Source organism: Netta rufina (assembly GCF_964035555.1).
Source record: "Netta rufina genome assembly, chromosome: Z".
Lineage (NCBI taxonomy): Eukaryota > Metazoa > Chordata > Aves > Anseriformes > Anatidae > Netta > Netta rufina.
The window spans coordinates 50,209,693-50,224,106 of record NC_140126.1 but is presented as its reverse complement, the minus strand read 5'-3'; the positions used below and the strand labels follow the sequence as shown (position 1 = coordinate 50,224,106).

The 14,414-nt window shown below is 44.5% G+C and overlaps 1 protein-coding gene across 1 annotated transcript in view; it reads right to left on the bottom strand.

The window, feature by feature from the left end:
* Positions 1 to 14,414, bottom strand: part of TRABD2A (TraB domain containing 2A) — a gene marked incomplete at its 3' end in the record, with an annotated part of 78,874 nt that overhangs the window by 21,975 nt on the left and 42,485 nt on the right. Inside the window, exons 3-4 of the mRNA XM_084304843.1 lie at positions 4,278 to 4,424; positions 1,959 to 2,133 (exon numbers count right to left, since the gene is read on the bottom strand). Coding sequence (XP_084160969.1) covers positions 1,959 to 2,133; positions 4,278 to 4,424 — 322 coding nt within the window. The remainder of the gene's footprint in view (positions 1 to 1,958; positions 2,134 to 4,277; positions 4,425 to 14,414) is intronic.

Genomic DNA, 14,414 nt, shown 5'->3' with positions numbered 1-14,414 from the left:
CATGTGCACATAAGCCACTCATTAAGCGTGTTCACATGGGCCCAAGGCTCTAGGCAGCACTGCAACAGCGAAGTGCTGTGTGAATCTTAACTCTGCTTTACTGAAAGAGGCAACTGGGACAAAGAAGGGGGCAGCTGAGAAAGGGAAAATAATAGAAAGGAGTAAAGCAAGAATGCAGGAAGCCTGGGATGGGTTTTGGGTTGTCATGATGGTAGAGAAGGATTTGGAAGGACACGGGAGAAAAGAGAAAAGGGCAAGAAGCAGTGGGTGCTGACAGCCACACATCTGTCCATCTGTCCTGCTCCTGCAGTGCTTCTGGACTGTGGGAAGTGTACTGTGCATGCTAATTACAGTGAAGGAAGTCTGGAGGATAAGAGTAGGAAGACAAGGAAATTGACTGGAAGGGAGACAAATGATACAAAAGAACCTTGAAGCTAGGTCATTTATCCAGCACAGCTACTGGGATGCAACTGTGATGCAGTGTGTGTGTGCAAGGAGATGGAGAGGCTCTCCTTTCTCCAGCTCTTGGGACAGGACTAACTCAGAGCGACACTGGCATGCATGTCTGCCCATTTGCATCTGAGCCTGGGCTGCTCGTTCCTCTGTTGTGATCCAGTTACTGGAGCCCTGACAACACAGAATGGCTACCTGCAACTGATGCAGCTGGCACTCAGGGCAGATGTATCAGGAACTTCAGACCAGCCAGGACAAGTGTGGTCAGAATCACATCAGCTACTGGAGTACAGCCAAGCTCTTGTCTTAGTTTAGAGACCAAAATCTATACAAACTGTACCTGCTTCACCTTCCTTCCTGACAGGGAGCTGCATGGAGCAGAGTGATATGGCAAGGAGATAGCAAATCTTCATGCATGCCTGAACAGACGCTATCAGCCACCATTCATTACCTCTCTGCCCTCACACACAGGACCCTTGTTATGTTAAGTCTGTAACCACAGCTCCCTGCTGCAAGTGAGAAGGTTGTCACAGACTTCAAATACTAATGCTTTTACACTGTTTAAGTAAATATTTTCCTTTCCTTGTCTAGATCTTCCATCCTCACTAAAGCAGTGGCCATGGAGAGCAGAAAACATCACATGGGTCCTGGCAGTGCTTTCAGTTCTTCCTCTCTCACAAGGCCCACATGGTTCATGGTGGAGAGTATGAACTGCTTCTGTGGGAATTAGCACCTGCACTCATTCTAACTTTTTCCCTTCCCTGGAGCTAGAACAAAGCACAGGAGTCAAGGCAAAACAATCTTGTTTACACAAACAATCTTGTTTACACTCTCCACCCACTGAGTTGGATATGCACGCTAGATGTGCCTGTGGATTCCTGCTGGCTGCTAAGGAGCAGATGAGGTAGTTTTTCCCTTTCTGGGAAAAATACTCTGCTCCAAAATAGGGACAGACAAAATTCCCTTGTAGTTGTGAAAGTGCAGTGGAAGAGACAGTGATCTGCAGCAGAAAGGTGAAAGTGTGCCTTGCATCTCCCCTTACATTTAGAAGGTGTCTTAGATTCACACACTTCGGAATGTTATTCTTTTGGATGTGTTCTTGAAAGGTTTGTTCAAATGCTGATGCAAGCTCTTGTTACCTTTCATTTCAGCTCTGTGCTTTTGCCCTTCTACCCTGGCTGGCAAGAGCATAACCATGTTTGTGTAAGTGTGTATTTCTTTTATGTATGTACTACCGTTGGTTCAGTATCTGTGACTATGTGCATATGAAATAGAAGAAACAAGTCTGTAACTAATAAATATTATAATCAATACATATGTTGTGAGCTCTTTGCATACTGCAGAAAGTTTTTCCAGTATGGTGCAATTACCAGATCACAGCTGTGTTCTGTGTCCACCAAGGTGAAAGTACTGACCCTTCTCTAAACTGAGGCAACCACTTGTCCAAAGCTTCTAAGGGATGTGGAAAGAATGTGTTCAGGTCGAAGAATACCTCAGTCACATACCAGCTCCAAATGCAAAGAAGAAGCTCTTGTCTGGGTACTCTTCCAGCAGGTCCTTCACTCTCCTTCCCATTCGCTCATTTCGCTTGTAGATGAGCTCCTGACGGAAGTAGCTGTCTATCTCTTGGGCAGTAATACGTTCATGGGCTGGCAGTGTAGCATTAATGAAATTTGGGACCTAAGATAAAAAGAAAAAAAAAAAGTCCTCAAAAAGGGCCACTTATTTCAGGCAGACATCATGCACAGGCTTTTTGCTCCATCACTGAATGTGGCAATTGCCCTGTCTTTCAACACACATTCAGTAGGACAAAACCCAAAGAAAGCCAAAAATGACTTAACAAACTGCTAATAATGCATAGTGTTCCATTTCTCTCAACACATCATTTCATAAGCCAGCCAGATTATTATTATTTTTAAAGGCGAAGTCAACAAATATTCTCAGTTTGCCACACCACAGATCCCAAATCCTGATTGCTTGGCTGAAGAAAGTAAATATTTGCCCCTGGCCATCTTTAACTACATACTTCTTCCTTAAATTGTCATGGGTATGACATGACTATAATTATAATTACACTCTTCTTGGAGAGTTTGACTAGTATCAAACCCTTGGGGCTGTCTAAGAGTAAGTGCACACTCTGAACTAGTTAACAAAAACATCCCCAAACTTTCTGAAAAAAAGGAGAGCCAAATTTTGTCAGGAAAGAAAGTTTTACCAGGTGTAGTTCTGTCTTCAAGGTATTTTTTCAAATACTGAGTACATCTCCTGGGGCCCCCAAGACTGCTGTGGCTGCATACTACCCCGACCTCTTACAACTGGAGAGAATCATGGGTTTGGAGTCACAGCCACCATGCCTTCTTCCATAAGTAGCTCTGGACATTGCAGCTACAGGGACTGCTAAGAACAGGGTCTGCAAGAGACATTTTCTGGGAAGCAGGGTCACTAAGCCAGGTGCTTTCCCTTGCAAGGATACAGCACCTGGAGAGGCTCTGGAGTGACTCAGACTATCACCGCCTGTTGCAAAAGGGTGTTTAGCTCACAGTGGGTCAAGCACAGGGTCATATACAATTCACAGATAAGTTCTCCTTAAAAATGTAAGCTGTTCAACTTGCAGGCTATTCAGCTTTGCTGTGATGGGGACTGCCCTGCGGAGGAGCTGCTTGTCTAAGTAAAGGGCGCTTGCTCCCTTGGAGAGCATGTCTTGGCAAGAGCTGTTCTTTCCAAGGCCCCCAAGGCAACATCAGCTCTGCAGTCTGCAACACCTCAGCAGAACAGCGGTGCAGCATCTGTATGCTGTTACAGTGCTGGCCTCCTTTGAGAAGCCCTTTCAAATCTATGAATGAAACACACTGTGTAAGAGCTAAGCATTATTAACAACCAGGTTGCCAGCACTGGCAGGCTGAAGGGTGTACAGGACAGGAAGGTAACACGCGCACAAAGCTCAGTGCCAGAGAAGCAAGGGTTAGTATGACAGTATTTCCAGATCTGCAGCACTGCGCTGTATGTATCAAAAGGCCATATGAAAACTGTTACTCAGCAGGGAAAGCCCAGGTACCAACACACAGTTGTTCAGCACTGCGAGGCTAGAGTCACATTTTCATTGAAGTGCACAAATTGCCAGGCAGTACCTCACACACAAGAATAAAGAGAGGCCTGATGTCTCAGTCTGAGGTTAGCTATCTAACAGCCCAAACAGGCCAAATTGGTCCCTGCTGGGCATTTTCTTGTGGTTTAAAGATCAGAGCATTGCATTCCACTGTGCTGCTTGGGAAACCGTCTCCATAAACGAAGTCTGTGAGGCCTCTGAGGTTTTCTTTTCCTTGACATTCAGTCTAAATCTATCTTTTTCTTTGTTTCACTCCATTTCTCTTCTTTGTGCCTTGCCCACAGTGCAGAATCATACTGATATGAGAAACTAAAAAGCTTGCAACTTGCCTAGCCTTACACAAGTGTCAAAGTCAAGACAGCATTTCTCTATCACTGTTTGCACAAAAGAGCCTGCTTCTACCCTCTGTTGGCACTACATTCGCTCCTACCCAAGTTAGCGCAATTCCACAGGATCCTTAAGAAAATAAAGGATTAACTCATAGAGCTTTGATGCTAAAGCAAACACAGCATTCGTCCAAAAGGGAAAGCCAGGTGCGCCTTTGCTGCTTGTGTGCAGTAAGACGGCGGTGAGCTAGCGCAGACTCCTGGAAGAGCAGGCACAGGAAAAAGACAGGTTAGCTGTCTTTGGCCCCTGCCTGAGGAGAGACAAGCGTGAGACAGGGGTTAGAGCTACCGGGACGTGTGCGTAGCACAAGGGCTGCGGTGGCAAGACTCACTTGAGAAGTGTCATGGTTGAAGATGATGGAGCTGAGGTCCCCACAGTTGTAATGCTTGATAAGGTCTTCTGTCGTATAGGGGATCTGGAAACTGCCTGCTCGGAGGCTCTCCTGCTGCAAGAGAGTCTGATTCAAAGCAAAGATCACCTGGGGGAGGGGAGAAGGAGGAAAAGACAGAGTTCCTTGTGAGTTCTTGACTCGCTCCTCGAGGAGGTCACAAACACGCAACCACCCTCAGAGGACTCGCTGAAGCTGCTCCCACTCCGAGTACCCTACTCCACGTTTCACCAACCCAGGCCTCCTCCAGGTCTGCAGCTAATTACTTGCCATGTCCCACAGACCTGAGTATAGGAAATCACCTTGCAACACGCAACTCTGTGTGGCTTTCCCTGTGATGTGATTCATGCAGAAGAGGAGTTTCTTTATTTAAACAGTCTTTTGAAAGACTCTTGCTCCACTATACAGCAGCCTACCAGTCATCATAGAGCCTAGGCCTGACTGGCTCTGATCCCCACACCTCAAACAAGCTTGTCCACCCCTTCTTCCTCATCCACACAGAAGATTTCACCCTGGGGCTTCCTGCATTGTGCTTCCCTGGCTCCCCCACTTATTTCCAGCACAAATCCTTTCCAGGAGCTGCCTGCGGGCCAAGTGGCTGGCAGGGCCCCAGGCTGCTACCTTCCCCATGGGCAGAGCAGCCCCTGACGCACGCTCCCTCCTTCTCAGCATTCACCTTGGAAAATAAACGCTCCCACTCTCTCTGCCTTAAACTGTGCATACACTAGAACAACCACCAGAGTGGTGGCTGAGCAGATCCTACCCCTAGGGGAGATCAGCAGAGATCCTCTACAGGTTTTCTTGTGTCAGTGTTTCTTGGTAATGGCCTCAGGGTCTGAGCCAAAGATCTGCCACCCCACTGGCTTCTGGCACAGGCATCCCCACAGATGACCTGTTTGAAAGGCACAAGAAAGCAACAAGTTCTCCTATAATCTACTGCCTGATTATTCTTTATTTCTAAAGAAAGTAACCTGAGGGATGTCTGCTGAGGTCTTCAAACGCATTTCAGAATTACTCTTATGAGGGCTTATTTTCCTAGCTCTTGTTTCCAAGATGGCACTGTGCAGGTTGACAAGGTCTCTGTGGAGTTAACTCCTGGACACCAACAAAAGCATTCTGAAACTAGAGGTATTTGTCAATAACATGAAACTCACACATGAGTCTTCATGTACTCAGGTTGTGTGAACCAAGTCTTGGGTTTCCAAGACAGGATGGATATAGGAACAAACAGGCATAATTTGCCCTTCCCCGGGACAACAATCCAGAAAAGTGCACAGAGCTTGAAATCATGCTGTCCCCACTACAATGCCCACCTGGATCCAAACCACTGTGTATGTAACTGAATATGAGAACACAACATTTATCTTTAGTTCTGGAAGGGTGTTCATGAATAGCAACACTCACTCCCATCTCATGTGTTTAAAAGGGGCAAAAAGTCGCAAACTGCACCTGATAAAAAGAATACCTGCAGGTGGACACTCAGGAAAATTATATCAAACTAACCACTCAGGAAAGTTACATCAGACTATCTGAGGAGATTTAACAAAGGATATTTGCTTTATTTGGAAGTAAATTAAACAAAAACAAATTGAAACCACTTTATTTCTGCACAAAAGTTTGCATGGAGGCTGGGGTTTATTGCATTCTGAAGCCATTGTTTTCCATTTGTTTGGCTTCACTTCCCACACAGAGAAGCTCTAATGGATGTTAATGACCAGATGAGATTCACTGAGACGGAAGCCAAATCTGTGCTGAAAATGTGAGGTTTCTACAGCCAGGGCTGCTAAGTTATGCCAGGAAAAGTTCGTATGTACAACCAGTGCAGCCAAAAACACTTCCATGGGTATGGATTCTTTTGTAGGTTATTTGGACTACCATAGCAGCACCCACTGGGACAATGTACCACTAAAACAATATGGTCCTCACTAAACTCTGCAGCCTTTAAAACAACAACCAGATTGACCCTGCCCACGGAGCAGCAGTAAGATCTGTGAGGGGTTCCTGAGCTGGTCAGGTAGCTCTGCCTCGATGCAGAGTATGCACATCACAAAGGCTTTGCAATCTCTACAGTTCAATTTTTATCCAAACACAAACCAGCAGAGGTAGCCATCTTCTGTAGAGAAAACACCAGCCTGCTGGATGAGACATGAAAACAAAGCAAACCTTCCTGTGCTCTCACAGCCTGCACTCCTGCTGTTGCTTTATCTGGGCTGGCTCTCCATCTGCAGGCTACTTTCTGCTCCACATACACCTTTTCCCTCCAGCCTTGCAGCATGTTTCAGGGGAAACGGATTCAGTCTCTCCCACAAACAGGCTCACACACCTGGCCTGGACTGTAGCAACCAGGCTGACCCACACAGGCATCTTCCCTTCCTCATGCCCACACACCAGCAGTAAAAAACTAGCGCAAAATAAACTGCAAACAGCTAAATAAACCTGCCTTAGCGGCACAATCTAAAACTGAAATAACTACCTGCAGTTATGAAGAGTTACTGCACATGTTTACACAGGAATAATAACAACCCACTCCCACTCCTTTCGTATTTCCAGACATACTGCTGGCATGACACAAAGACGTTGTGGCGAGGCAGCTTTGGCAGCTGTCTGGACCATGGTAAGGGTGTCTCTTTCTGGTGTGCAGATGGAAGAGTTGGTACTGAACACACAGAGAAGTCTCAAGATGGTGGCAGCTGAAGGATGTGTCTGCCCAGCTGGAGAAGCACAATAGACTTTTCATAATGAGGTGGTTCATGTTTCACCTCAAAGAACAAAATGTCCAAGCTCACTACCCAAGATTTGTACACAGTCCTGATCACAATTACCTCTGTACGTAGCAGGCTATCTTGGACTTCTCAGCTCTGTCATCTGGCTTGTGTTGTGCTGTGTGGGTTGTTTTTCCTTGGCATGGAGGAGTACAGAGGGCTGTTCCCTGCAAGTCAGGCTTCCCTGTGAGCAATATATTTCCCCATTTGGCTCTTGTCCAGCACCCTATCACTGTGTGGCACCTGAGAGTGAAACCTCACAAGAACCACCTGAAGCCCACCTGGGGAGGTGACTTTCACCCTGGAGGTGTGTGAGGGACCGGGGTGGTCTCAGCTCCCTTGCTGACAGCAGCAGCAGACAAAGTCCCTCAGCACCATTCTCAACCACATTTCAAGCACTGGGAGCTGGAAAAGTCAAGGAATGACAAATGGCCAGTAATCAAAGTAGCACCAATTGCCTTCCAAGTCTTTCCCAATGAGTTATAGTAACTCATGTCAGCAGGCATTTCAAAGCTGGAAGGTAGGAGATGCTGTTGCCAAAATACTCTCCACATCAGCTGGTCTGAATTGGATGGTGGCATCTGTTGGAGGGGGACCCTGGCGCTCCCACTGAACAACTACACAGGATTACAGCTTGGCATCAGTGTGTGTAGAGCCTGTCAAGGAATGTGATAGCTTCTCCTTATTTCTGCATCGCTTGTACCTTCCTGGGGGAAGGGTAAGTCCTGGGTAGAAAGAAAAGGGACGTGTGGGGATAAAGAAGGAGAAGCTGTTAGCAGCACCAGGTGTTGGTTAAAGCTGTGCCCCGGTGTGAAGGTTATCTTTGGTAAACAGTACTGGATAAATGCTGTCAGGATCTCAAAAGAAAGAAGATCCCTGAACCTTCTGTTCTTAAATGATTTAATTTGCTGAGGTGGGTCTCACTTAGATGTCGATAACTCTTATCTGTCATTATTTCTAAAAGAAAACATTAGACTTGGTACAAAGTGGTACTTAAGGAAGACTGCAGTCATCAAACTTTGGGGATTTGATCCCAGTCTTGTTTACCAGATGTGAAAAGATGGAAGAGAGTTGACAGAGCATGAGAGGGAGAATCAGGAATCAGATCAGCAGCAGATCTGCAACTGGTGTATTTGCTCGGCACAAATAGCACTTGCCTTCCCAGATCCCCTCTTAGACCTGAAGTGCTTTAATTTGTAATCAGTCCAGGAAGTTAAGAAGAGAACAGAAAAAGAAGGAAGGTTTGAAGAAAAGTTTTCAATTTTGCCCAGAAATCAAACCCAAGAACTTGTACTGATCTGAATTCCTCAAACAAATGTTACACAAACTGTGTCTACTTTCTGGGTGTCTTTTGCATTTCACTGTGCTTTATTAATTCCAAAATCTTTCCTGTTTTGGAATCCACCGAAATCACTCTACATTTGTCCTCCCTGCAAGACTACTCTTCCTTACTTCACACCTCCCCCGCCCCAGCAACTCTACCCTACCCCGCTCCATTAAGTGTATTCATACTAGCATCAAAGCATCTCCTGAAAAGATGTATTTGGAGAACAAAAGTAACAAGTTTATTATAAAGGGATTTTTTTTCCTCCCACCTCCCATTTCCACTGTGATCTCTCTGTCTTCCCCCAGCCCTTTCCCTTTTTGTACTGTGGAAAAAATCGATTAAGCTCTCTGGTATACATATTGCTGCAAACCTCATTCTCCTCCTGGAGATTTCTTCAGCTGTCAGGAGACACTTGTCCCCTTTGCTAGCATTGTTGGAGTGGCCTGCTAGGCTAAGGGGGTGGAGAAAAGGGGGTTAGAGCCCGGCAGATGCCTTTTTTGTCAAAGACAAAAGACCCCCTGCCATCCTCTCCACTTTTCAGCACTTTCATCCACACTGGATCAAAGTGCTGTTCTGCATATGAAAGGAACCTGGCATTATGCGCCTCAAATTAGCCTATCGCCATCCCGCTAGCCTCCAAGTCTTGCCAACAAAAGCACTCACATCTGTTCCATCATTTGCCTCATCCTCTGTTTTTTTTTCTCTTTCTTTTTTTTTTTTTCTTTTTTTTTTTTTTACTTTCCCCTCTCTCCTCTCAATTTTTGAGGGCCATTCAGCCCCTTGAATTATAGTCTGGGGGAGCATCTTCCTTGCCCTGCAATCATTCAGCCAGACAATTTGCTTTTAATTGTCTTAAGGAATCACAGTCTGCTTTTGGGCCCTTCCCAGAGACTAACAGCACCCATTATAGCTTCCATTCAGCCTCTTCGGCTAGTTCTTTCCTTCTTCCTCCTCCTTCTCAAAAATGTGTTTCTATCCTTGCTCTTCACCTGGAGGAGACCATCACTTCTCTGGGCCAGTGAACCCTACTGCCCCAAATCAAAGCAAGCCTCAAATCAAAGGCATCATGGCTATGAAAGTCAATAATCCTCCTTTGTCATGGTAATGGTCCAGCAGGCTGAGTGCTGAGAAGAAAGTGGGATTCCTTAGACACAGCTCCTTAGATGTCTGGTGCCCATGCCTCAGTTGCCTTTGAGGCAGAACGATGGGACTGGCCTCAGACTCTGAGACCCTGAACCCACCTGTCGTGAGGAACCTTGCAGACACCAGCCTGCACATGCAGGCAGAAGTCCGATTTTGGCAGGGGCTGAGAATAACAGTGGGAGATTTAATCCACTGCCTGCAACCTTCAGAGACACCTAAGTCACTTTCAGGGCTATTGCACCAGACGAGATGCTCCTGGTCACCCCTGCAATGAGCTTTTGCAAAGAACAGATAAAAAGATGTATCTTCCAAAATCAGGACCATTTTTTTGTGAGAAAACTTGGATTCAGGTGTCTAGAAAAGAAAAGTGATCAGAGGGCTCACCTGGAGGACAAGAAATGAGCAGTTTAAATCATGAAAACACAAGGACACAGAAACTACTCTAGAGGTTACCTACAAGCTTCAAGGTTCCCATGGTCTTGTTTTTGTGTATGCAGTTTGTTCTCAGAAGACAGTACAAGTTCTGGGAGTACTTCTTCCCTAGCATCACCATCCAAGGCAGTTAGATGACACTTTGTTTGCCTTAAGTCAGACAATGTAGATGGTGGTAGAGATAATGGCGTCAAAGAGTTTGGTCTTTGGTCTGCTAACCATGAATTCACCCTGGCAAATCCTGGTGCCAGAATCTTGCTGTATCTCTTTGGAGAACTGAACAACAAGAGGCTCTGAACAATTTTGATTGTCAATTGGAGTATCTAAATTTCTGATAACAGTATTTTGGACTGTAATATCTGAGATTTACACCAATACACAAACCAACCATTCTCCAACTAGGAGCTCAGAAATCAAGGGACTTCCAAAGATTTATCAGGCACTGCTGAAGCAGTGAATGAATTTATCCTCCCCCTCCTGATGCAGGAAAATGGTAGATGATGTTGAATTGGGGGAATGCTGTTTACAGTGCTGCTGGAAGAAATGCAACTCTGGACTGTAGCAGATTGCATTAATATACCTTTTGTCTGAGCAATTTACATGGATTTAGAGGCTTTTATGTTTCCACTGACAGTAGGAGAAATAAACGCCCCATTATGTGCTGAATGTGGAATGAGACCAGCAGTGGAACAGATCATTGCCATTTTGCAGGTCAGCTTGCAGTTCACATGGACACTTCCATGACCTTGCTGGGACTTGCTTCTTTCTTTCTGTAGAGCTAAAAATGTGTCTGTGAGCCCACAGAGTGGCTGCTGCTCCTCCTCCCTGACAGCTCTGCATCCAGGTACTCATTAGGGTTCCTCCTCATGTTGCGGGAATGCACCAGGCTTTCATGAAGTTCATCCAGTTCATCCCAGAGAATCTTCACTCTGTGCTAGAAATGACCTGATGGTGCATGTTTGCATGTTTCTAGAGAAGCATTAAACTTTTCTTATTATTATTATTGCCATCTTTGTAAAGGATTTTGTAAACATTAGGAAAGATTGTTTTTAAAACCTTCATCAAATACATTTTTAGCACATCGATTAGAACTAGAGACCATGCCTTTGTATAATTTTCACATTTCTACAGTTCCGTGCCACAATTCAAAGCAAAAAATTGATTTTCCATACTTTACACTTAGAACTCCTGCCTGTTTCCTGTCCAGCACTTCTTCAGTTAACAATGCCTAGCCTGTTTTGTGTTAGTATTGCCATGTATCTCCCAAACTCAGGTTAACATCAATCTTGGGAACAATTAGAAAAGTGAAGACTTGCTTGTGATTCAGATTTCTCTCAGGGTGCCTTCACGTTCCAATTCACAGGACACTAGTAACCAGTACACTAGTAGAAAGTGTTTCTTTCATAGTAACCAATGTGCCAATCTTTCCACTTTTTTTTTTTTTTTTTTTTTTTTGTCCTGATCTAAATCATGAGACAGAATTTCCAACCCTAGGTGAAACGAATCTCCCAAAGCAAACAGACAAAACAGCAAATGCTAAGATGATGTTGAATTTGAGACTACATGTTCTTCTTATAGGGAAAAAAATCATTAAGATAGTGTAACTAAACTCAACAAAACCTTGGCAGACCTAGGATATTTGCAGAAGAGGATACACAGGCCTTCACAAAGGTAAGCTACAGGTCAGGCACTGTTTTTACTTTCATTTCTGCAGAGTCTAATCCATAACTGGCTTCTGTTGATGCTACAGTACTAGCCATCACAGAAACAACCCTACTTTTAAACAAATTTACAGAAAAGTTCCCTTAGAAGGGAAATAATTTGGATTTCCAAACTGCAGCCATTACTGTAGCTACCACTCTAAGTAGAGTCAGCAGCATTGCTAAAGCCTAACTTATCCACATAGCTTTAAGGGAAGCATTTATTGTAGTTTTTATCACCCTAAAACACAATTAATGTAATTTAATAAACGTGATGATTGAGATTTGGCCTCTAGTTTTCTTCCACTCAATCACAGTTGTTTTTTTGGAGTGCTGCAGGATGAAAGAAAAAGGTCTTACAGGTCCCCTCCTGAGTGGATTATTTTATCATTTTTTCTGCCTAGCACAGGTTTAGGACTAAACTTGAGAACCATCTAAAAGCTTGCTAGGACAGTTGCATGTCTCAGAAATGCAGCATACTGAAGTTTTAAACAGTTATCACTGTTTCTGTATACCTTTTCTAGTGGTAAAAATGGAATAATTCAGAAAATAAACTTTACATCAGGTTGAGTTCTTCTCCCTGTTTCTGTAAAACAGATGTACGTTCCTTGCATAATTCATGTACGCATGAGCAAATCAAGACCATAAAGCTAACAGAGTAAATAACCTACCCTTACAATGTGAGGAACAAGCCTAGACAGTTATCATATGCCTTCCAGTAACCATGCAACAAGATACTTTGGATATTCTTGAAGTTCTGCCAGCTGGGGAAAGCATGTTCCATATAAAACACTCAGCATTGATAAAATATTTTTCCACTCAACAGAACAATTACGTTTGGGGACTCTGGCTGCTGTTCCAAACAGAGCTAGGACTTTGAACCAGTGTTTATGGCAGAAGCAACTCGGAGCATCTCTAAGAGAAGCTTCTGGCTTCCAAATGGAGCACAACAGAGCAAGACGACCTTTTCAAGCTACATAGGTGAAATAGACAGTTTATATTAGTGGTAGACTTGCCAAGAAAAACCACAAACAAGAACCACTGAAATGGTCCCTAGCTGTTCTCGGGCAGAGATCTCAGTGCAGAAGCTTTCCAAGAGGAACTGCTGACAAAAAATTCTACACAGTGAAATACAGGCCTAAAATTATGCTCTTCATAGTAATTGTGCACTCAGTCCCATGGAAATGTTAGTGTATTCCAAGGTAGATTTGGAATTCAAAAGCCACCAGCTGTGCTGTGCCTCCTCCTTGAGTGGATCTTCTTGGGATGAGGCAGTTGACTCCACTGCCAGGCAGCAAGTACTTATATATTGTTGGCTGTCCACATCAGTACGTGACCAGCAGTCCCACTTCAGTCAACACCAAGCTCACACTGTGGAAAAATCTGAAATGTTCTGATTTTCAGACCCATGAAAACTCACCTGCTGTCAGTGCAATCAGGGAACAGCTGGGCGCTCGGTACTTCTGAAAGACACTGCTTAATGTTAAAATAAAAATATAAATTAAAAAAAAAAAAAGTAAAAAGCATCTGGTTTAGTATTTTTTCTTGTCTTACAGTTTTATTCTTGAAAGGGATTACTATATGCTAGCAACTGTGGTGTGGTTGACACACTGGAGGGAAGGGATGCCATCCAGAGGGATCTTGACAGGCTTGAGAGATGAGCCCATGAGAATCTCATGAAGTTCAACAAGGCCAAGTGCAAGGTCCTGCATCTGAGCTGAGGCAATCCCAAGCACAAACACATGCTGGGTGGAGAATGGGTTGAGAGCAGCCCTGAGCAGAAGAACTTGGCAGCATTAGCTAATGAGAAACTCATCATGAGCCAGCAATGTGTGCTTGAAGCCCAGAAAGGCAACCATATCCTTGGCAGCATCAACAGAAGCATGCCTAACAGGACAAGGAATATGATTCTCCTCCTTTACTCTCTTCTCGTGAGACCCCACCTGGAGCACTGTGTTCTGCTCTGGGGCCCCCAGCACCAGAAGGACACGGATGTGTTAAAACAAGTATAGGGGAGGGCCCCAAGGATGATCAAAGGGCTGGAGCACCTCTCCTGCAAGGACAGGCTGAGGGAGTTGGGGTTGTTCAGCCAGGAGACGAGACCTTACAGCGGCCTTCCAGTGCCTAAGGGAAGTCTAATGGAAAGTTGGGGAGGGACTTGTCAGAAAGTGTAGTGATAGGACAAGGAGTATTAACTTTAAGAATTAATTACAAGGGTAGATTTAGATTAGGTAGATTTAGATTTAATTTTTTTTTTATTATGAGGGTGGTGAGGCACTGGAACAGGTTGTTCAGAGAAGCTGTGGATGCCCCATCCCTGGAAGCATTCAAGGCCAGGCTGGATGGGGCTTTGAGCAACCTGGTCTGGTGGGAGGTGTCCCTGCACGTGACAGGGGGGTTGGAATTAGATGATCTTTAAGGTCCCTTCCTACTGAATCCATTCTATGATTCTACAATTCTAAGAACAATGTTGCCTGTATCAGTTCTAAGAGAACACTTAATTTCAACTGATTTGCAAGAAACCTCAGAGATTAGGTAAACTATTGCTCTTCAAGTATATTTTTAACCTGTGGACTGCTGTGCCAGTTTCAATATATCTAGAGCCAGAAGAAAGCATACTTATTTCCCATGTTAGCCCTGTTAGATGATTTATCTGCTGTATCACATGACTTTATTATTTCCCTTCCCCCCCACTAAATATCTTATACAGGTGTAT